The sequence below is a fragment of the Scleropages formosus genome, chromosome 22 (assembly GCF_900964775.1).
Source record: "Scleropages formosus chromosome 22, fSclFor1.1, whole genome shotgun sequence".
NCBI lineage: Eukaryota > Metazoa > Chordata > Actinopteri > Osteoglossiformes > Osteoglossidae > Scleropages > Scleropages formosus.
In genome coordinates, this window is record NC_041827.1 from 10446074 (window position 1) to 10467563 (window position 21490).

Sequence of the window (21490 nt, forward strand, 5' to 3'; positions counted from 1 at the left end):
ATTGACAGTAAGTAAAGGGAGACATAGGCAAACTGCCCACGTGTTCTCGCTTTGAGGAGATGGAGGTTAAATGGAAGCAATTGTCCCCAGGGAGCTGAGGGGAGGGAGGTGCTGCTGGGTCTGGACTTCAGCTCAGTGGACAGCTCATAACCAGCTCAAAGGACACATACAGACACACAAATGTGCCCGTGTTGTCCTAATTTTGTGAATGTAAAATACACTCACTTACATTTAACTGACACTTTTCTCCGAAGTGACTTAAAGCGTTAAGCTACTTACAATTATTTACCCATATATAGAGCTGGAAATTTTACTGGAGCAATTTAGGGTAAGTAGCTTGCTTAGATACACAACAACTGCAGGTGGGATTTGAACCTGCACCTTTGAGTCAAAAGGCAGCAGCTCTAACCACTACCCTACTAGGCACCTACAATGTTAAACCGAGGTGGAACACAAGACGACCACATTTTGAGGACTAAACCTCTTTTTTCTCAGCTTGGACCCAATACGTAAAATCCATAAGTATTTCACAGCTAGTGAAGGACAATAATCAGACACTTTACATATTTCTACTTATGCAGTATTTCTCGGGCAATAAGTTCATTCCTTAGGATAAGAACGTGAAGAGCTTGGGAAGTCAGGTAAACAAATTTAAAAAAAAAAAAAAAGAAAAAAAAACACCAGGTTTTTTGCAGCCAGTCACTGGGCTTGCTCTCATCTCGCCTGTCTCTGTGTGACCTCTCCATCCTTGCTCCGTCCACATGCTCAGTTCAGCGACACACTCTGCTGCAATGCGAGACCGACAAGGTCACAACCCCTGGACAGGCAGCCTGAGATAATGGCCAATTACTCCGAGTCCCCTTGACTGCTGGCGGACAACACGGCATCACGCCAACACGGTACGCAGGACCGCCAGACTGCGAGGGATGCGGGTCATATGAACCTTGGCTCCCAGGGGGCACGTATGGCTGCTGGAATAAGGCTTTATGATGCTTTGGGTTTTAAGCACTTGCCAGTGTGTTTTGGGGATAAACATAAGGTAAGCTATCATGCTGCCATCACTCCGCAACAGTAATTGCACGTGAATGGCTCGTTCAATAAAAGCTTTTAGGGATGTTCTGCTAATGCAGACCCCCCGACCCACTGTAGCCAAGCAACAGGTTAATGGGAAGAACTAGCATCTGCTTGAAAACCAAAACTGAAAAGAAGCAAAACACGATCAAAGACTTTCCTCTACATAGAGACCAACCACAGGCAAGTGGCAGAGCACTTCAGCGTATGAAAGGCAGAGCGGGATAAGAGGAGGGGTGCAAAAGGTGGGCAATGGAGCTGCATCGGAAAAGGAACGAAAGACTGAAAAGACTGCAGCTGGTGTCTGTAAGCAGCCAGGCAGACAGCAGCACTCCAAGTGGGATGAAAGCAAGAGAGGCCTCGGCCAGCGGAGATGGAAAAGACGGCGGCGGACGCACCTTCCTTGCACTCCAGCGCCACCCGGGATTCCAGGTTGTCCATCTGCAGCTGCAGGCGCTTGAGTGTTCGGTCAGCATCGCGCGACTTGCGCTTGTAGGCGATAAGCACAGCGATGATAACGAGCAGCAGCAGGCCTCCGCCGCCCCCAATGCCGATGATGGCAGGCAGCGTGAGCAGGCTGTCCGAGTAGATCTGCAGGGTGCCGGGGGAGTACTCGAACCCGCCCACCCGGACCTGCAGCCACACACAGGGGTCCACTGTTTTCCATTATTGTTACTTTGAAGCCGTATTTATTTATTTATTTATTGAAAAATAAATGCGTGCAATATGTTGTTTCAGAGTCAAATTCTGCCCAGCATGTGGCTGATACGAGTAGCAATCAGGGAGAATAAACACCTCCCGCACAGGCAAATGCACATACAGCGTCCCAGTCCTCCTCGTTTCTTACAAACAACAAGTGGCAGGTTCCCTGAAGCTCCTAATCCGTTTCATTATTTGTGTAATGCCACCGCAGGTGGCCTGCTGCTCTAACAAGGGCTTGTAGGGGTTAGGAGGAACCACAGGCCGGGAGGCGCGAACCAGTCGTGACGAGCTCCGCTTCTCACACGTTAAGCCTGAGCACAGAGCACGCCCCCCTAGATGTCCAGCACCCTTTAACCAACGGCCCGCCAACGCAAAGAGATGGCTGATGGGTGGCTCTCAGTTCAGAGGCGGAGCAGCCTTCCCAGAAACTAAAGAAGGAGCTGGGAGCAATGCGTACAGCTGGACGTCCAAGGGAAGTCGCATGAAGGATAGGCAGAGCCTTTTGGGGCAGGGGGCTGGGAAAACTCAACCTCCCTCCATTTAGCCATATGTAGGTCAGGGTATACATGGAACACAAACATCTGCGCCCCTCTCTCACAACTGCCTTGCAGAGTCAGAACAGACGGCTTGGGAACGGCGAGGAGGCTTCTATTTTTAATATGGCTGACAGATTAATAAACTGACTGAAATAAGCACAAGAGATGTTTTTTTTATTACTTTTCCCTCTTATACACATCAAATTGTTCCCATTTGCAAAACTGAGCCAATATGAGCTTTAAAATTTCACTGTAAATGAGAACATTCTTGTAAATCCTAATTGTTTTTCTCTAAATATATTCCTTAGAAAATAAAATTTTAATAACTGTTAGCGTGTGACTGTGTAATGGTTCTGAGATGTAAACACTGGACATATGTGTCCATGTCAAGTTTAAAGGGTCTACAGCTACAGAATACACAGAATTACAGGTAAAGAAGTATCACCGTTCAAGTCCAGCTCAGGGTATGTGAAGTTTTTACGTTTGCCCCTGTGTTTGCAACGACCCTAACATATCTGCTGAAGGTAACGGAAACCACGTGAGTGATCGCTACGAACCGGACTTCACTCAGCGACACTTCCACCCATCCATGTGGTCAAAGGGAAGCAAATTCAAACCATGGTTTAAGAAGATGAAAATAGGGTCAGGAGGAGGAGAAAAATTAAGTAACTGGAGTGGGGGGTGAAGCTACATACCGTCACTTTGTGCTGCCCAGTAAGGTTGGGCCACTCGCACAGCAGCTGGGTCTCAGACAGTGTTAACACGCAGGGTGTCTCCCCGATGAGCACTGTGTAGTTCAGCCGTGAGTTCCCGGGCGCTGCCGGGATCAGGTTCCGGCCCTAAGAGACCAAAGAAGTGCATGTAGCGTGTTCCAGTCTGTTAGCCATTTTCGATCCACAGCAGAAAGGCTCATGGATTTAAAACTGACTTCTCATCTTAATAATGATAAACAACTTTCTTGTTAAGTCCATTCTCACATAGAGTTAATCCACTTAAACTATTTAATAGCTGATGATCGCGAGACTGTGAAACATGGATTATGTGCCGCTTTGCTTCCGAAGGCATGTAATAGAAGGAAATGCTAATGGACATCTCTGTGACAAGTGGAGAAGACCACAGACTAATATGTCTAATATGTTAGTAATGCCATCAGCCACAACATAACTGAATGAGGGCTGTCTGGATTTACAAGCAGGTTTTCATTATCCATTTAATAATTTTCTGAGTTGCTGTTTGCAACATGTTGAATGTGGATTTGTTTTGCCATCAATACATCAAGGAACCAAGGGATTCAATTAGATGGGTGAATAACCATTAAAACATGCATCTTAATTTCAAGTAGGTTACATTTTCCATTACCCTGGAGATTTTGCGATGAAAAAATAATTGCATGAAAAATTCGATGCACACCTAATGTATCCCTGATTATTTTATGGAACTGCCCTTTCTTAGTCTTATTCCTCACTAATGTAGTGGTTTTGCCAGCAGAGCAATTCAAAGGTTTCATTACTGATTTTTTTCCCCATTTAACAGAGAAATAATGAGTCAGGCTTTTCTCTTTCCCAATTTGCTCAAAGAAATAAAAGGCTTAATTTTTTTCATGAAATGCCATGCTGATTTTTAGTGAAGCTTTGAAGTTAGGGGGGATGGGAGTGGGGGGTAAAATTAATAAGAAGAAATATTAAAAGCAACAATTGTGTCAAAGGCTCAAAATGCCATTAAAGACGAAAATTTGGTACTAAACATGGAGGAATTTTAATTGGTGTAGGCAGGTACTTTGGCATTCCAAAATACAGCTGTACAGTTTTAGTGGACATACAACATACTGAGGTCCAGAAAAGTGTAAGAGGCTCTAATGCAGCATTAGCCAAGGAACAGGGATGGGAGCGTGGGATGCAAACCAAGAGAACAGTGAACTACCTTGGGGAGTTAGCAGAGCAGGTGAAGGCTGGCTGTGTTAAGGAGGAACCACTGTAAGAAATTTACCTTGAGGATAAGCGGAGAGCTGGGCTTCAACTCCAGGATGCCCGTAGGGCTCAGGGGCTCAAAGACAGGGTCTGGGTAGTAGCTGAACGTCTCGTTGACCACCAGCACTGACTGCACGTTGTCCATGATAAACCCAATCTCATCCGGCCCGCTGCCCAGGTCTGAAAAGCTCATCTCAGAGTCGGCCACCGAGGGGGCAAGGCACACCATCACCGTGTTATTGTAGACAGTACAGTTCTGAGGGAGGATGGGAGAGTCCATCTCAGCAGACTTAAGATACAGCCACACATTCTCAACCCCCGTATCCACTATTTTCTTGCATTACTGAAGTAGTGTAGCTAACAAAGCCATTAATCCAAGGTGAACCTATAACTTAACTTCTACAACTTAATGAAATATTTCATGTTACATTGTTATCAGCTGCCAGAGATGTTAGTCGTAACCATGTAGTTTGTTTAGAGTAAACAAAGAAGCAAAAAGGTGCCTTTGCCTGTGACAATATCACAGTGGACAGAAAATGGAATTAAGGAAAAATAAACACAGGAACTGCCAGCTTGACCTCTAACATTTTTCTTCAGGTAGAACTCTGAGAAAGGTTACCGTGGCCCTGTGGTGCTAGGTGGGGAGAGATTTACCCGCTCGAGTTTATTGCCGGTTGACATTTCAAAGGTTAAACTGCCAGAGGGATTGTTCAATGGCACCAGTGAATGCAAACGGCCCCTATGCTGGACAACTGGTGGGCAAGAGAGCGCATGTTTGTGCCACTGTGTCCATCCATCTGTGTTTGTTTGGGCAATGGACCGAGCTTCGCTTATACTCACATGGACCGATTTTGCAGAGCCATACTTGGCCTGGATCTTGGGCTCTCTGATCGTGGCTAGATTTGTGCCGCTGATGGTCAATGGGGTTCCACCACTAACAAGACAGACAGGAAAAATAATCACTTAATGACTATGCAAACTTTCAAATCTCCAGTGCAGTTTCATGAAAGTCATTTTCTTCAATAATACAAGCCCGAGCTCATATTTGCAAAGGACTTAACAGCAAAGCCCCCTGAGAACCTTTTCGAGCAGAAATATTGGGAATATTGTATATTCCAGTAAAAAAAAAATTATATTCCTTGCTGCCTCAGTGTGTTTCATTGCATGTACGTGCAGCTCTGCAGTTTCTGATGCCTTTCATTTCACGGCGATTCACAGTGGTTAATGCTATTTATGCTGAGTTTCTACCTCCAGGAGTCCATTTTAAGTCAGGCAAAACACTGTGGAATAACCAACAGGATCTTCAAAATAGATTTTCTTCTATAAAACAGAGGCAACTATACTTGAGGATCTCATGCATTGCATCAACTTAGCCCCTCTGGGAAGAGGGCTGTGTGGTTCAAAGTGCCCTTCTGTATTCTTTTTATTTATAGGACTATGAAGGGCAATGGTCAGTAGCAAGGGTCCTCAAGGACTCAGTGTCCTAGGTACTTCCAAACTCATGACTTTATGAGGCAGAACCTTTTGCAGGTATTATAAAAATTCTAATAACTGGGAGTCTTGGGGCATAAACATGGAAGCATACAGAACTAGGGGCAGCAAACATCTCCTCCTTTGGTGTAGAATGTCTATAGCGAACAGTGTATACTCAAAGATAAAAATAACCACGCCCATTAAATCCAGAACATGAGAACTAGAGGAGATAGGGCTGACATTTGCAGTCTCTAGCAATGGTGGAATCCTGTTATGGCAAGCTAAAGTTGGAATGTAGCAATTTCAGACACCTGTCAGCTTAATAAGAGCACATCACGGTGACAATACACATCGAGCGAAGCAGACTGTCTCTTTCCAAATTTAAAAATGTAAGAACGCTGTCAAAGCTTGCCATTATATTAACTGAGAAACCATTGTCACCGAGAACCTTCGAAGCTACTCATAGATACAATCACAGTAAAATGTACACACTTGTAACAGGGTGTAGAGGCTATAGTCAGGCCAATGTCTCCAGCGCGTGTGGACTGGAGACTGGGCAGGGGTGGATGTCATCGTGTTACAGTAACACCTACGTGACTACTGGGACATCCTAACAAGGGTAAATACTTTTCGGTCCTGCAATAACACAAGCTGTCAAAGATTTTGGACTGCTTTTCAGTCTTTTTCAGAGAGCACTAGACTGCTGGTAGCAACGGATACACAATCCTGGCTTTGGGCCATCGATCTGCTCTGCCAGCACCCAGTAATTAACAAAAGCTTCAGCTGTGGAGGAATTATGGAGCTTGAGTAAGACCATCAGAGGCAGGGAGGCCTGCCACAGAACATCCAGGGATTTGGAGTTCGCAGGCAGCCAGATGGAGCTGATATCTGAGCCCAACACGTGGGACTTGCCCAGGGAACGATGGGCCATAAAAGTGCTCCTAATAGATTGCCCGCCTTGGCTGGAGCTTGCCAGAGAGCCTTGACCAACAACCAGTAGGGTGCACTAAGCCAGGGAGGAGAAACTATAGCTGCTCTTCAACTCAGGATGCAGAGCTCTGGTAAATTCACTTGTGCTTTCCATCACACTTCTGCCAAGACATCAGTCTGCTCTACCTTCCTAATCATGAAAACATCTGGCTAGGGGATAGCAGAGAAGAATGGAGAAGAAAGGAGGTAAACTACATCCACTGTTACTGGATTCTTTTTAACGATATCACTCTTTCAAGAAAGCTGGTTGTAAAAGAAAATCAGACATTTTGACTGTGACCCTTAAAAAGCTTTCCGCCCATTTTTCAGCCTCATTTACTACAATTTGCCAGACTATTATTATATTATCAAGGTTGGTGGCACTGAATTGAAAGAGCAAGAACCACTGTGCTGGTGAAGGAATTGGTTCTGTGACCAAAGATTTCAGGTTCACTTCTCATTTGAGGCACTACTGACCTCTTAAGCAAGGCATTTAACTGGATTTGCTTTGGTGTCTATCCCATTCCCTGCTGCCAGTGTTTAAGATCTCGTTTCCTCACACATTGGTTCCAAATGATCCCTGGTGCCTCTTCACACCTTCCTGAATCTACCCCCACTGGACATCTCACTGAATTCCTGGTTTCATTCCAAGTGTTTGCTAGTCGAGTCTGTGAGCTCTCTGCAGCCTGCCCCAGACCTCTAGCGATGCAACACTTTTACAGGCCTGGATTCGTCCATTACAGGAAATAGCCCCCAAGAGGAGTAACTTGTGCAAAGCACAACATTTATGAGAAAAATGCATTAGAAAAACATGGGTACTGATGGAGGAATTTTGTTGATGGCATGTGTTCCCCACTTTTGACATTTAAAAGCCCTGGGATTTGAGACTGTGTTAAACAAAAGAACATGGCATATAGCAGTTTACAACATCCTTCTGGTGTGTTACACACCCTTGTCTTTCAGCACCTTGTAACTATGCCACATGCAAGACTTTTTTATATGTAAATCCATGTAAATGTCTTTTGGAGAGGACTTGCTCCATAAAGATAAAAAGCATTACCTGGCAATGCTCCAGTCTGGATCTATCTTCAGAATGGTGGGGTCCTCTGTGTAATTGAACTTGACTTCTGGGTTCCTCAGCTCAGCCGAGTTGATGTCAACCATAACTGGCGCAACCCCCGGACTTTGGCCAGCTGGGGTCACGCACACTATCTCCTTGAATCTTCTCCTGTAACAGAACAGCCACTTTTACATCAACCCGCTATGATTTCAACACAGACGTAACATCAGTTTCTCACACCCGAGCTTAGAAAATCTAAAGAGGATAGCGTCGGTACTTTGCATCATAGTTAGCATCAGCATTGTAACATCAAGCATGCAACACCTTTCCCTGTACATACTCTCAACGCACACAGTCCAGTGCTCAACGTCACTAAACTTACAAAAGCTTTGGCATATTTGTGTGCCTGCGTCGGTGCGTGAGACACAGCTCTGTCAAATTCCAAGCATGAACCTCCTCTGTTGGATTTCTGACACTTGTTGGAAAATCACGCAGGTTCATGGTATATCAAAGCAGCCATCCTTTCCTCTTTTCAGACAACATATACACTGCATACAAATCAATTTGATCCACTGTGTGCTTTTGCGAGAACCGTGCACTTTGCTCGTTTAGGAAAAGGCATTTCTAAAGCTAAATAAATGGGAAATAAATTTCCAGCTTTGCATTCATGCTTCAGCCTTCTTGTAAGAACAATTTTATCTTCCCGGCTCCAATGAAAAGTGCGCATGTAATGCTTTTACTGATTCTCCACTCGCAGTGTTGCCATGGGAACCTCTTCCTCAACACTCAGAAGAGAAACCCACATAGGACTGTACATATTTTGACAAGAGGTGTTTGTCACAAACACAAAAAATAGGGAAAGTGAGAAGAAAGGTGAGGGGGAAAAAGGCTTGCAGAAGCCGATAAGCTCAACTGAATTGTATATATACATTTTTTTAAACATTAAAACAATACAATTGGTAGCCAGGATCATTTTTGAAAGAACAGAGGTAAGGGGATCGGGAAAATAAAATATCATATCTTGTTTTAAGCAGTAAGCAATCTTAGAACACTCTACAGTAATATTATTCCCCATATAAACATTTGTCTTCCTTTAGAAAAATAACAGAAATGTATTAAAATAATACATCAAGTGTCCATTTTAAGTATATCAAATTAAATGTTATTGCCAGGCCCACACCCACTATGGTTGTGTTTTTCAAACTGTTTTACTCTGAAAACTTTTCACAGTTGTGAAATGCTATACTTCATGCTCAGCTTTTACAGCAGAAGGCAGAAAAAAAAATTAAGTTAAAGACTTGCCACACTTGTGGCACAAATCTATGTTTTGCCCTTGAGTGAAAACAAAAAGGGACAAAAAAAGCAGAAATCACCAAATTGCAGAGCAAGCCAGTGGTGTGCACTCCAGCTGCAGGCTGTGCAACAGTCAGTGAGTGGGATGACAAGCTCTCTCATCTTCATACTGTCAAGCAACCTGTTCAGTTTCTGCAGCCCTGCAGCCCAGGCTTATATGAGAGAAATCCAGCCTGCTGGACCACAGGCTCCACTGGCACACAGGAAAAGAGCTCACTCTCAAGGGAAGCACTCCTGACATTATCACGATTCCGGCTGCGGATTCCAATCATAACGGAGAGCCATCTACAATATCATGATTTCAGCTGTGACTCCGGTCATAGCAGGGAGAACCATCAACATCACCATGATCCCAGCTCTGGACTCTGTTCATAACGGTTATAGTAATCCATAAATATCATGATTCTGGCTCTGAATTCTGCACATACCACACCATGCGAAACCTAACAGCAGTATGGTTATTAAATGATTTAACGGAATCGGAATGGACCGAGTCTCATGGCTCATGGTCGATATTAAAAGTTAATCAGAAAGGAATGTAGAAAAACAAACTAAAGATTCTGAAGATGTGTCCACCTTTCAAATTTCACTGTTCAGAATTCACAACATTTGGAATAGATGTCCAACAATAATATTTGCCACCAAAAAAGACAATATATGGAAAAACCACACACAAATACACACACCCCCACACACACACGGTCTGAAGCCGCCTGTCCCAAACGGGGTCGCGGCGAGCCGGAACCTAACCTGGCAACACAGGCCGTAAGGCTGGAGGGGGAGGGGTGACACTCAGGACGGGATGCCAGTCCGTCAAAAGGCACCCCAAGTGGGACTCGAACCCCAGACCCACCGGAGAGTAGGATCTGGCCAAACCCATTGCGCCACTGTGCCCCCTCATGGAAAAACCAATTCCTCCTAATTCCTCAGTGTTCATTTATAACAATGTGACAAACCTTGAGCAACATATTCATCATCATCCTTATCTGAAATTTAGCTACATGCACTACTGGGAATAATTTCAAATCAAAAACAAACACTGATTATTGGATTTAACAGCCAAGGAGCAGTGATATTTCAGATACACAATTGGAGAGAATGCACCAAGCCCTTGGTACTGGTTGGACTCAACAAATGCATCTGTCTTTTAGATAGGTACTAGGTGTGACATTTATCAGGTACACAGGTATGCCACCTATTGCTAACAGTGAGAAACTGTAAATACATTGAGCTTACATATAGGTGTTGGGCCTGGTGAATTCTGACCCTTAAATTCACAAGCAAAGATATTAAGCAGGCTCTCCACCTCAATCTCTCCACCTTTATCTCCAAGATCATCAGCTCCTTGCTCTCCTCTGGCTGCTTCTCATCTGCCTTCAAAACTGCCCTCATTTCACCTCTAGTAAAGAAACCGTCTCTTGATCCTGATTCAGTCTAAAACTACAGGCCAGACTCTCTCCTCCCTTTTCTGACAAAAACGCAGGCGACCTATCATCAACTACCAGAACCATCTTCTTGACGGATATCAATCTGTATTCAAAGCTGGACATTCCATTGACAGAGTGCTGCTAGCAGTGTCATTTGGTCTCCAGTTGGCTAGAGCAGCCTCCTTCACCTTGGTCCTCATCCTCTTCGACCTGTCTGCAGCATTCGACACTGTCAACCATTGGATTCTGCTCTCCTCTGGGACAGCTTGGCATCATAGGAACAGCAATAAAATGGTTTGAGTCCTACGTATCAGACAGGTCCTACCAAGTGGTCTGGCGGGGCACCCATTCTTCTCCTCTGTCTCTCTCAACTGCTGTCCCACAGGGCTCAGTACTGGGCCCTCTACTCTTCTCAATCTACACATCTTCCCTTGGCCCTGCCATCACCTCACATGGATTCAACTACCACTGCTATGCTGACGATACCCAAACCTTCCTCTCATTCCCACTTGGAGCATCAGACATTTTCGCACACATTGCTGCCTGCCTGTCGGACATCTCTGCATGGATGTCTGATCACCACCTACAACTGAACCTCTCCAAAACAGAGATCCTTTACCGCCCATGCAGCTACTCCTGTAATCTTATGTAAATGTTTATTTTTTAAAAAATAAAAAAATATATATGTACAGTAGGAATGTGATTAGGAATCGCCTATATTCAGAAAAAGTTTTATGCAGGTACTCGTGTGATGTACATTGGTTCATATGGTCATATGCATCTAAGCCTCTCTTTCTGCTAATGTAATGCACAGATTGTATTTTCTATGAGATGAATGTTGCTTTGGAGAAAGGCATCTGTTAAATGAATAAATGTAAATGTAAGCAAGAACTTGGACTGGAATGCCCAGACAGTGGACAGGGAGAGAGGAAAGAGAAACATACCTCTCAAAGCGACAGGGGTTCAAGTCAATTTTGACAGACACAGCACTGCCGGCATTGAGATGTTCTCCCTCTATGGTGATTCGAGTGCCTCCAGACAGGGGGCCATGTGAAGGCTGGACCCGGGTGAAGAAGGGTGTCTGGAGGAAACAGGCATTGAAAGCATCGAAATTGTCTGAGAAGTGATCCATACACAAGTCTTCAATGCAATACATTTCATCTGGCATAATTAATACAGAATTCCACAGGTCAAGCAATGAGTGGAAAACAGCCAAAAACGATTATTTAAACACCAGGAATCCTATAGCGGAATAAAGTATGCGTATGAAGTAAGCGTTGAATAGGTAACTTCTGTATTACCAGTATGTGAAGTGACCGGACGCCCCGACCCTACACGTTTCCTGTCCTGATGCTTACCACAAAGCTGAACGTCTTCGCAGAGACGGCCCTGTAGTCGGGTTGGCAGTCGCGTACGCATACCTCCACCTGCGCCTCCTGGACACGGTGCCCTGTGGCATCATCCAGTTTACAGACAATCCTGGGGGGGGGAGAAGTGAGATCCTTCTTGATGAGAGCTGGACTGAAGGATGAATTTAAGCTTTTCCTTTGAAAGTGCCACTTGATGTCTCAGAACAGAAAATATTCTGGCTGCAGGAATCGATTATGGGAAATTTAAAATTGGAAACACGGGTTGTTGCCCGGAGTGACTGCGTGGCAAATAAAACAATTGCAAATATGACTGAAGAAGAGTGTGAATGTCAAGACAGCCGGTCTCCTGGGATGCTCTCTCTAGCTCGGCTCACGACCTGGCGCCTCACCCCACAGAAGCATGCCGCCGACTGTTAATTAGCCCAGGAGGGCGGGGGAGGGGCTGCTTTGTGTGAGAGCGCGTTATTAATTGGACGAGCTCGGATTCTTTTCATCACACCAAAGGCCTGCCCTCCTCCGGCAGCGAGTTATTAACTCCTCTGTTTTTGTCCTCATGGCGGGGGGCCTCGCTAACAGCTACTCTCGCATAGTGACATCACCGCTCTCCCACATTCGTTTATTCTGTCTGCAGCAGGTGTCCGCCTAGACAGCTATGGGGCGGAACGGCAACAAACAGGAAGGTGGATTTAAACGGATTGATGAAAATTCTTAGTCCAGAAACTAGGCAAAACAATAACTGCACAAGCCAGATACAATCAACTTCTGCACTTGAGGTCTTTATCTGTGAAGTCCCTATAGAAAGCTCAGTGAAAGGAGGTGTATACGAAGCAGATGGCTTCGCTTTGGTGCCCGCCCATTTCCTCCAGTTCAACACTTGACACACTTCCGACACATCGACCTTTCACATCGAGCCATGGAATACGCTCCATTGGAGCAACAGAGATGCTTCACAAAAGTGATGGGGGGTAATCAGTATAACAGTTTCCTCCAAGCCCTATTATGTTTAATTAGAATTCAGTCTTTAACGTAGGAGCTAACTGTCACAAAGTATCGGATCAAATGGATGTGAGATGGTTAAACCGTGAGGGGAGGTGTCTTCTGTTTACTCAGCTACTTAACACTAAAGATGCACTCATTTGGAAAGTACAATGTGGCACGAGGTAAGATGCCAGCATGCTGCTTCAGTTCCAGCGACAGAAGATAAACTTTATGCTTAATACAGCAAAGCTAGCAATCCATTTGCTTAATCTTCCCTGAATCTTTTTTCTTTCATAGTGTCTATAGTTGGCAGAGGCTTTAAGTTTCATGGATGCAAATGTGCTAAGAAAAACAAAAGCCTGCTGTAGGAGAACAGCAGAGCATGAGGGAGGACACAACAGGATGATTTTATGGGGAGAGCAGTGGAAAGGTTAAAAACACAGAAAGAAGGCTGGAGGAAAAGCTAAGGGGAGTGGATGGGACAAAGAAGGTCAATGGGGTCCACAGAGGGAAGCTCACTGTTCGGCACTGATGTACTCCTCCTCGATGGGCTGACAGAGCACCTTGCTGAGCCGGACCCCATTCTGGATGTCTCGGAACTGCAAGCCGAGGTTCTCCCCAATGATGGTGAGCCTTGTGCCACCTTGCCTCGGGCCAGTCTCTGGAAACAGCTGCCGCCCAGTGGAATGAAGAGAGACAAAACGATTAGATGCTGTGAAAACAACAGAAAGAGGTGTTCAGCGAGTCCAGTGTTGCCCAAAGTCAAATATCAGGTGGCAAGTGTATGATCAGTAATCTCCCTTTTCCAGTTCGACCTGTTCAAAGGTTTAACAGCAGGTAGCAGAGTGGTTGAAGACCTGGATTTGTAATTTGCAGGTTGTTGGTCCAAATCTTGGGAGGGGCCCTGCTCAGTACCCTTGAGCACATACCCTGAAGTGATCCAGTAAAAATCCCTATGGGTCAGATGCTTTAAATAAATGTGAGAGTTAGAAAAAGTTCCTAAACATTACAATATTAGACAAAATTACCTTAAAGATAACTGTACATAAGCTAGATAATTTTGAGCAATCAAGCATTACATGTTGTATCTCAGTAGCTCACAATGCCTTTATTACAGTAACTGACCAACAGCAAACTGTTCTCAGAAATACAAAGAAAATCACATTCTTCCATCATGTGCTCATGCTGTTTGTTTGTTTGCCAGAGCCCATGCTGCTCTGCAGGACAGCAATGCAAACAAGATGGCTATTAACAGACCCCTCCTGTGGAGAAAGTTCCACGACAGACAGAGCCCCTCTCACCCACCACACACACACACACACACACACACACACACACACACACACACACACACACACACACACACACAGAGATGCACACGCAAAACACTCCCCCTATACAGCGCCAACACCTCTTCTCTTCCATTTCGATAAGGAAAAACCGCTCCAGTGCAGGCGAAAGGGGATCGCTTTGCTTGGTTCAGCTGAAAGGCCACTTCCCACACTCTAAATGCGTTACCCTTCTCAGCCAGACGACACTGTCTCCGGCTGCATAATGGCATTGGTTTTGTGGAATTATTCATCATCAAGCCAACAGGTGTGGCACAACAACGTTCATATTGTGACCGATGGGTTGCAGTCACAATGATAAAATAATTGCAGGTCATTTCATAGCCCGGCTAGGGACCGGCAGCGTCCAAGAAAAATGACGCCCAGCTGCCTTTTACTACATGGATCCCGCAGCGAACCTCAGCTGATGTTGTCCAACTGCTCTGCTTTTAATAACATCCTAACGCCCAGCAGGGCTGCCTCAGCAGTGTGATGCCCACGCTGCAGTTCCAGAGAAGCCTGAAAGGGGAGCAGCTGACTCCATGTGTGGACGTTTAGGATACAAACTGGGTGCGTTGATGGAGTCGGTTGCTCTGTATTTCGGCAGGTGCCAGCCGCCAGGGAGTGTGCCAGGGCTGCTGCAGAGAGGCATCAAAAACCAAGTGCAGGAGAGCCAAGCAGACACTGCCTTGTATGATGACAAATACTTTTATCCTTAAGGCCTCTGTTCAATTATCATTAGCACGATGACTAAACCGTTTAAATATGCATCCATTTTAAAGAAATGTCAGCTGAAAGTAATGAGCACTATTGTAATGTAAAACAACCTGTCTCTTATGACACTGGAAGGCCATGTTCACCCTCCATTATGATGGGGTGTTGGTATTAAGCACAAGAAGAGCGTGGCTGTCCTCTTTAAGGTGGAACTGGTGCCGACTAACCAAGTGATCGGACTCAGACGTCACTTAGAACGCTATCAGCTCGGTTACTGGCTACAGCCAGCAGTAATGTCAATTTAATCAGTTTTATCTGAAGCTAACGATATATCATTTCAAACACAATGCTACATAAGTCAGTTATTAAGGGACCCATGACACAAAATTAACAAAATCCTGCAATCTAATCGCAGCTATTTCACTGCTCCAAGTGTGGAAAAGTAGCTTGTTTGTTGTGTTGGGTGAACACAGGACACTGTTAAAACCATGGATTACTTATCTGCTCAAAGAGATGCCTTCAGTCATCCAAATTAACAGCTGTCTCCTGGCAGTGCAGCGTACTGCTGTCGAACAACATGTTTATAAGGCCCACAGGATGAAGCGCACACAATAGCTATGTCAAAATGACAAGGGCTTAGTTAAATTGAGACGCGAGGCGTCATTAATTCTCTCTGCTGCCCGGACGACGCGGAAGCCGAAGAGCCCCTTCTTTTGTGACGAACAGACTATTTAGGTTACGCCCTGATAGCTGTCAAAGTCCATTGTGCTGTGGATCGATGGTAGCAGCTGCAGCAGTGTTGTAACATCCCTCTTTTGTAGCAGTGGAGTCGATTCCCCCCCTCCCCGCCCACTGAATGTACTGGGCACAAGACTCCCTTCATCTGCCCCACGCTCTCGCCACCGTCATCCAAAGCCCGGGTGAGATACATTTACATTTATTCATTTAGCAGACGCTTTTGTCCAAAGCGACGTACATCTCAGCAAGAGTACAAGTGGAACTGGTGCCGCTCAGCCGCATCCTGGTTCTTTGTTTATTTTTGTTATGAGTTTTCAGTGGGTCCAAAAGGGCTCCCCTGATAGACAGCCCTTCCCCAGGTTGGCCAGTGGACCTCCTGCTAATAGTGGGGTGAAGGAGGGGGATGAAAAAGGCAGCCTGAGAGATGCGGACTGACAACCTACCCTGCTTCCTATGAAGGGCCTTCATTTTAATCATTATTTGGCTCTGATACACAGTTTCTTAATGCGATTTTATCATTTTACACTTATTTTAGTAGTGCTGAATTATACACAAGTAGAATCGAGTGGGTGTCTCACACAGAGGAACCAAGAGCCGCTTGCCAAATGATTAAAGGACTGGGTAAAGGGGAAGGCAATAGCAGAAAAAACTGCTTTGAAACGGGTGAATGTGTGTGTCCGTGTGTGTACACACGAGCTTGGCATTAGCGAATAAGAGCCAGTGCTAAACAAGACTTGGGGGAGAGGGCCCTGGCAGCAGTATCGGTCTCCTTTCACAATGAGCCACGCGAACAAGCAACAACAGGCCGGCCTCTAATTGGTTTCAAAGGGGTCGCCTCCAACAAAACTTTGCCTCCCTGCAGAGAAATGGGGCAGAGCAGCGTATATGCGTGGGCTCCACATTCAGCGACAGCTCGATCCTTCACACTGTGCATCTCTGGACCAGAACAGACCAAAGCAGAACAGACTGAAAGGGCCCAGGCCAGGAGGAGGTGAGTATGCAGGAAGGTGCAATATGTCTCTTGCACTGTGGAGAGAAGAAGAAGAAAAAGAAGAACAACAACAACCACCACTGTGGCTCCTCTCACCAAGTAGTTCCAACTTCTGTGTATTGAGCATTCCTATTCCCAATCTACTCTGCTCTGTTCCTCTTACTTGACTGCTTTCCAGGATTGTACTCAATGCCACAGGGTAGATTTGGAGAGCTGGCTCCACTGGAGGAGGCAGAAATGCTCCTCAGCACCTGACCCTGGTCAGAGCGAAAGTGGACAGGAAACAAATCACAAAGTGTGGGAGGGTTGGGGGTTTCAATAACGAAGCCCAGGAGCACACAAGGACCCACTGGCCATCGTCATAGCTGCACTGTCATACTACCAGGATCAATCCAATAAAAAGAGCGAAGCAGTTCATGATAAAGTGATGAGTCCTCTTCTGTTCAGCATACAATGTTAGGTTCATATAATAGGGTATTTCTTACCCATCTATACTGCTGGGTGATTGTTCCTGCATCATCTCAAGGTAAGTACCTTAATCAAGGATAGCAAAGCAGGAGCAGGGATTCAAACAAGGTACTTTTAATCAGCTGTAACCACTGTGCCACATCCTGTCATTTCATAAAGCCACCCATACACATACCTCCCACAAAACCTACAGTAAATATGACTGTATGGTGGAGTCACAATAATCTAGTAATCTCTGTTCTCATAACCTTTCATGAAACCTTACAATGTAAGAGGGCCTGTTTAGCAGCTTCCGCCAAGAACAATGTCACAGACGGCTGTGACTGAGCCAGTTATGGCACAGAAGAATCAATCAGAACAAGGAGCTCATTTGCAGACAGCGGTAAAACGCGGAACAAGTGCTTTAGAATAATTTAAATCTCATTCCAATTTGTCTTAAAAGGAAGCACATCCACAAAGAAATGAACAAGAAAAGAATGGCAGGTATCTGGTGCAGATGGGTAACTAAACGATTATTCACTTCAAAACACGAAATGGATGGACTTGCTGTCAGCCGAATTAAATTATAGTGTTACTGGGGGACGGGGTGTGGCATTAGCTAGTGACTGTGACTCTGGGTATTAAACTCCAAATCCTATGGTGGTAACCCCATTAGTTCCATAAGGAGGGACTAACAGCTGCTCCATTTCACACAGTGAACTAACCCTTTCATTGGTGGTAAAAATAACTCATAGCATGGAGGAACAATAACAAAAAAAAAAAAAAAAGAATTAAATTCTCCAGGACTCTCGAGAGGGTTTTTCATTCACAGTTAAATAAGAGTGGTAATATCCTAGATAAATACTCCACTCCAAAATGAAATTACTGGGTAATCCAATCAGTAATATACAGTTCCGCAAAGCAGCAACTGCACACAAAAGGAGAATTAAATAATACAGTGTGGAATAATAATTACGATGAGACGTATACAGTGGAAGTTATCAAATAAATATAATATCACATACATGGAATAACACAGCGGTATTAGCAGTTATTAAATGTATGGAAAAACACAGCAGCAGTCAATAAAATCTATGTGTTCAAGCAAAAGAGGTTCTTCCACTCAGGCTGCCTCATCGACAGCTAAAAGGAGGAGTTTTCCCAGCACTTCCATCCTGAGTTCAGGCTGGGACCTCACTGCCAACCATTCTGAGTAGAACTTATACCAAATCTAACCACACATGCTGTTTCACACACAAGCAAATGAAATTGCCTGATTTTGACCTAATTTGTCTTGTGCGTGCTTCCAACAGGCTCCTCCCCCACGTAACCCCGGTCTCTGTGCCACACCCCGAATGCTTATGCTACATTTATTACAGAGGGAGAGCCGAAGGGAAACAACAAGCATGAGTAACGGGATTAGTCTCTCTCTGCCAACAAAACAGTTACACGGCCTCTCTGATTCATCGCTAAACACCACTTCAAATAGAGGGGCCAAGACTACTTTAATTTCTGCAACAATCAACTGACAATTCCTGTTTGAATCAGGTAATAAGACAATACAAATTCAATAAATACTTATGACTTCTGCTCCAGGAACGGTTACTTTGCCAACAACATGAGTGTGTGAATGTGTGTTTTTCGTCAAAGCGCGAATATGTGTGATCTTGTATGGGGTGCATACGTTGGGGGCACGGGACAGTGCAGGAAGAGCAGTCAAATTTACTCGTGTGTATTTATGTGTGTATGACTGTACAGTGACAACAGCAAGGGCCAGATCTTTCCAGTGTGCAACAGATGGGCCAGGGCAGCGTGCCACATTGCTGCTCCTTCTATGGCTCCTGTCAGACTGACACACCTGGTGTGAGAGTCCATCGCCTCCCATCAAGTCACCTAGTTCTGCATCCGCTATGTTCATCCCACCCCTCCTCAGTGACACATCTTCGCCCTTCCCATCTGTGCCACAAACTTTACGAGGTTTTATTCTCTTTGCTCCACATGAACCTCCTCTGCTTACTTAGATTAGACTAGAAACAGGTGGCACTACCCTCCCATTCTTCTTCCTTGATGATCTTAAGTTTGGGGGTGACTGTTCAGTTACCTTGTTGATTTTTGGATGGGCACAGCGGGTGTTCCCGGTTGTGGCATGCATCCAGCTGCTCTCCAGAGGAGCACATTCCTGTCGCAGGGAGCACTTCTTCTCCTGAACGCACCATCCACACTCGAAGCGTGGGTCAGCCTTCAGGCACATTCCACAGCTGTCCCGCTGGGCGAAGCACTTGTACAGATGAGCTGTGCAGGTAAGACAGGCACAAGACAGAGCCAGGGAGTCGGTCCATGATCATCAGAGTAAGGGCAGGAGGAAAAAAAGGCCATGCTGTAACTCCTCTGCAAGAGTGTACTCTGTGAATGTCACCCTTCTGCTGAGATTCCATCAAGAGCACTTATTAGTTTAAAAAAAAAAAAAAAAAGGAGATCCAAAATATCAAGTCTTTATGCCTGGGAAAAAAAGACCAAATGCAGAAAATTCCCCAGTTTTAGCATAACTGCGATAAAGCAGCATCCTGTGCTCAAAAACTGTGATTTCCACGGAGTGACAATTCAGCGGAAGCCGTCGGCCACCGCTAATCTGCTTTGTCACAGTCGAGCTTAAAAGTCACCCGGTGCTAATTAAACTGAACCGAGTTAATGGGGGGGGGGGGGGGGTTCGTCTCTCATTAGCAGACTGGCAGAGATAAAATTCTCCTGAAGATCTAACAGCTCCTGAGCTGCCTGCCTGAGGGACACGGTTCCACAGGCTGACCCCAGACCCCAGAGCGCTCCAAACCCTCGCTCACCTAAGGGCCTCATAGACGCAACAGGGCCAGGAACCTGGGGCTTAGAACCCCAATGCTTCTACCACAGATAAAGGAAATCGATAAACAATTAATTGATTGAAATGAAGAAGAGAGAAAAGAAAAGATTAAAGGCGAGTTGTGATTAAAGACCTCTGCTGTGTTTGTTAAACTGAATTGCACACAGAGTACAGCTCGAATGGGGAAGCCAGGTAAATGTGAGGAGCATCACTGAACATGGCAAGCAGAGTAGGAAGCGCAACGATGCATTAAAGAGTCCTCAATCGTCTGCAAAGTCAAGGTCAAAAGTCGTTTACGTCAGTTCTGCATGCAGACAAAACACAGATTCTGAAAGATGTAAGTTACCTGGCTTTTGGCAACAGACACACAAGGCAACTTGATATCAACATATCTTTCCTTAGACCACAAATCCTGCTGTAGAAGACAATGGGTGACAGGAATAGGATCTGCTGGTGTTCCCAAGAGATTGAGTGTTCTTGTGTGAGTGACGGCGAAGATTACCTTGGATGTTGTAGGGGTTGTCGATGACAAAGTTCCCATTCCACACAACTGACAGGTCCACAGGCAGGTCGCTTATATCGTTGCCCTCGTAGTCATACTGGGGACAAAAAAAATTATTTTAAAACCTAATCAGGCCGAAATATGGGTAGTTTCTCATCCCTGGTAATTAAATGCACATAAGCACAATGCGAGGCTTCATTGTGCATCTCATTCTCCCAGGGTAACCTCTGCTCCATGGGGGACAGGCTGCCAGTGCAGTCCACCCTGTCCTTTATGGCACAGTCAACTGTTCTTCACTTTCATTTGGTGTGATCCTGTTCTCAGCCCCCCGAAGCAAGATGAGCACTCTGAACACAGGTACTGCCTGAGGTTGAGGAAAGAACAGGACCAAATGAAGGGCACACGGTTTCTTTTTTCCTCACTTAACAAATGAAGGCGTATACCATCTGAGCCTGAAATCAACTGGAACAAGTAAAGTGGATTTTGAGAACTTAGAACAGCAAAATCATTTGGCAGTACATGGTCAATGAGCACCTTTTTTTATGCGATTCATCCAGCCCAGTCTTCACGAGAAAGACTAGTGGCTATCAAAGATTATTACTGGTCCATCAGACTCAACAGAATGTGTTCATTGCGTTTTCAACTGACATTATAAGAAATCTGATGAATTCTTTCCATCTGGTCATCAAAACATTGGCTGCACTTTTGACAAATTTATTCTGATGTTCAAATGAATTCTCTGAATGTCTCCGAAGAGATGGAAATGGCTATGTCGACACCCCCTTCAGAGTAAACCACATTTCATACTCCCAACAGCCCCAGGAGGTCCTTGGAAATCAGAAGTCCAACTCTTCCATGATCTGAGTAGACTGCTTTCATGAGACTAAAAACACAATCCCTGTTTATGTCTTCCACACCCCACAATCAGTATTCAGAACAAACCAACTGGGCTTGATCAATATTTTGCAATAGTATGATTTTGTTATATTTTGATCTTGGAAATTGTTTCT

General features: G+C 45.1%; 1 protein-coding gene across 5 annotated transcripts in view; it reads right to left on the bottom strand.

Annotated features, from left to right (window-relative positions):
- LOC108918433 (plexin-A1-like) overlaps window positions 1-21490 on the bottom strand; it is a 170730-nt gene that overhangs the window by 13780 nt on the left and 135460 nt on the right. For all 5 annotated transcript variants that reach the window (XM_018725644.2, XM_018725643.2, XM_018725647.2 and 2 more), the window contains exons 11-20: window positions 20481-20577; window positions 19226-19416; window positions 13426-13577; window positions 11917-12037; window positions 11503-11639; window positions 7779-7946; window positions 5117-5210; window positions 4296-4532; window positions 3005-3148; window positions 1470-1704 (exon numbers count right to left, since the gene is read on the bottom strand). In XM_018725644.2, coding sequence (XP_018581160.1) covers window positions 1470-1704; window positions 3005-3148; window positions 4296-4532; window positions 5117-5210; window positions 7779-7946; window positions 11503-11639; window positions 11917-12037; window positions 13426-13577; window positions 19226-19416; window positions 20481-20577 — 1576 coding nt within the window. The remainder of the gene's footprint in view (window positions 1-1469; window positions 1705-3004; window positions 3149-4295; window positions 4533-5116; window positions 5211-7778; window positions 7947-11502; window positions 11640-11916; window positions 12038-13425; window positions 13578-19225; window positions 19417-20480; window positions 20578-21490) is intronic.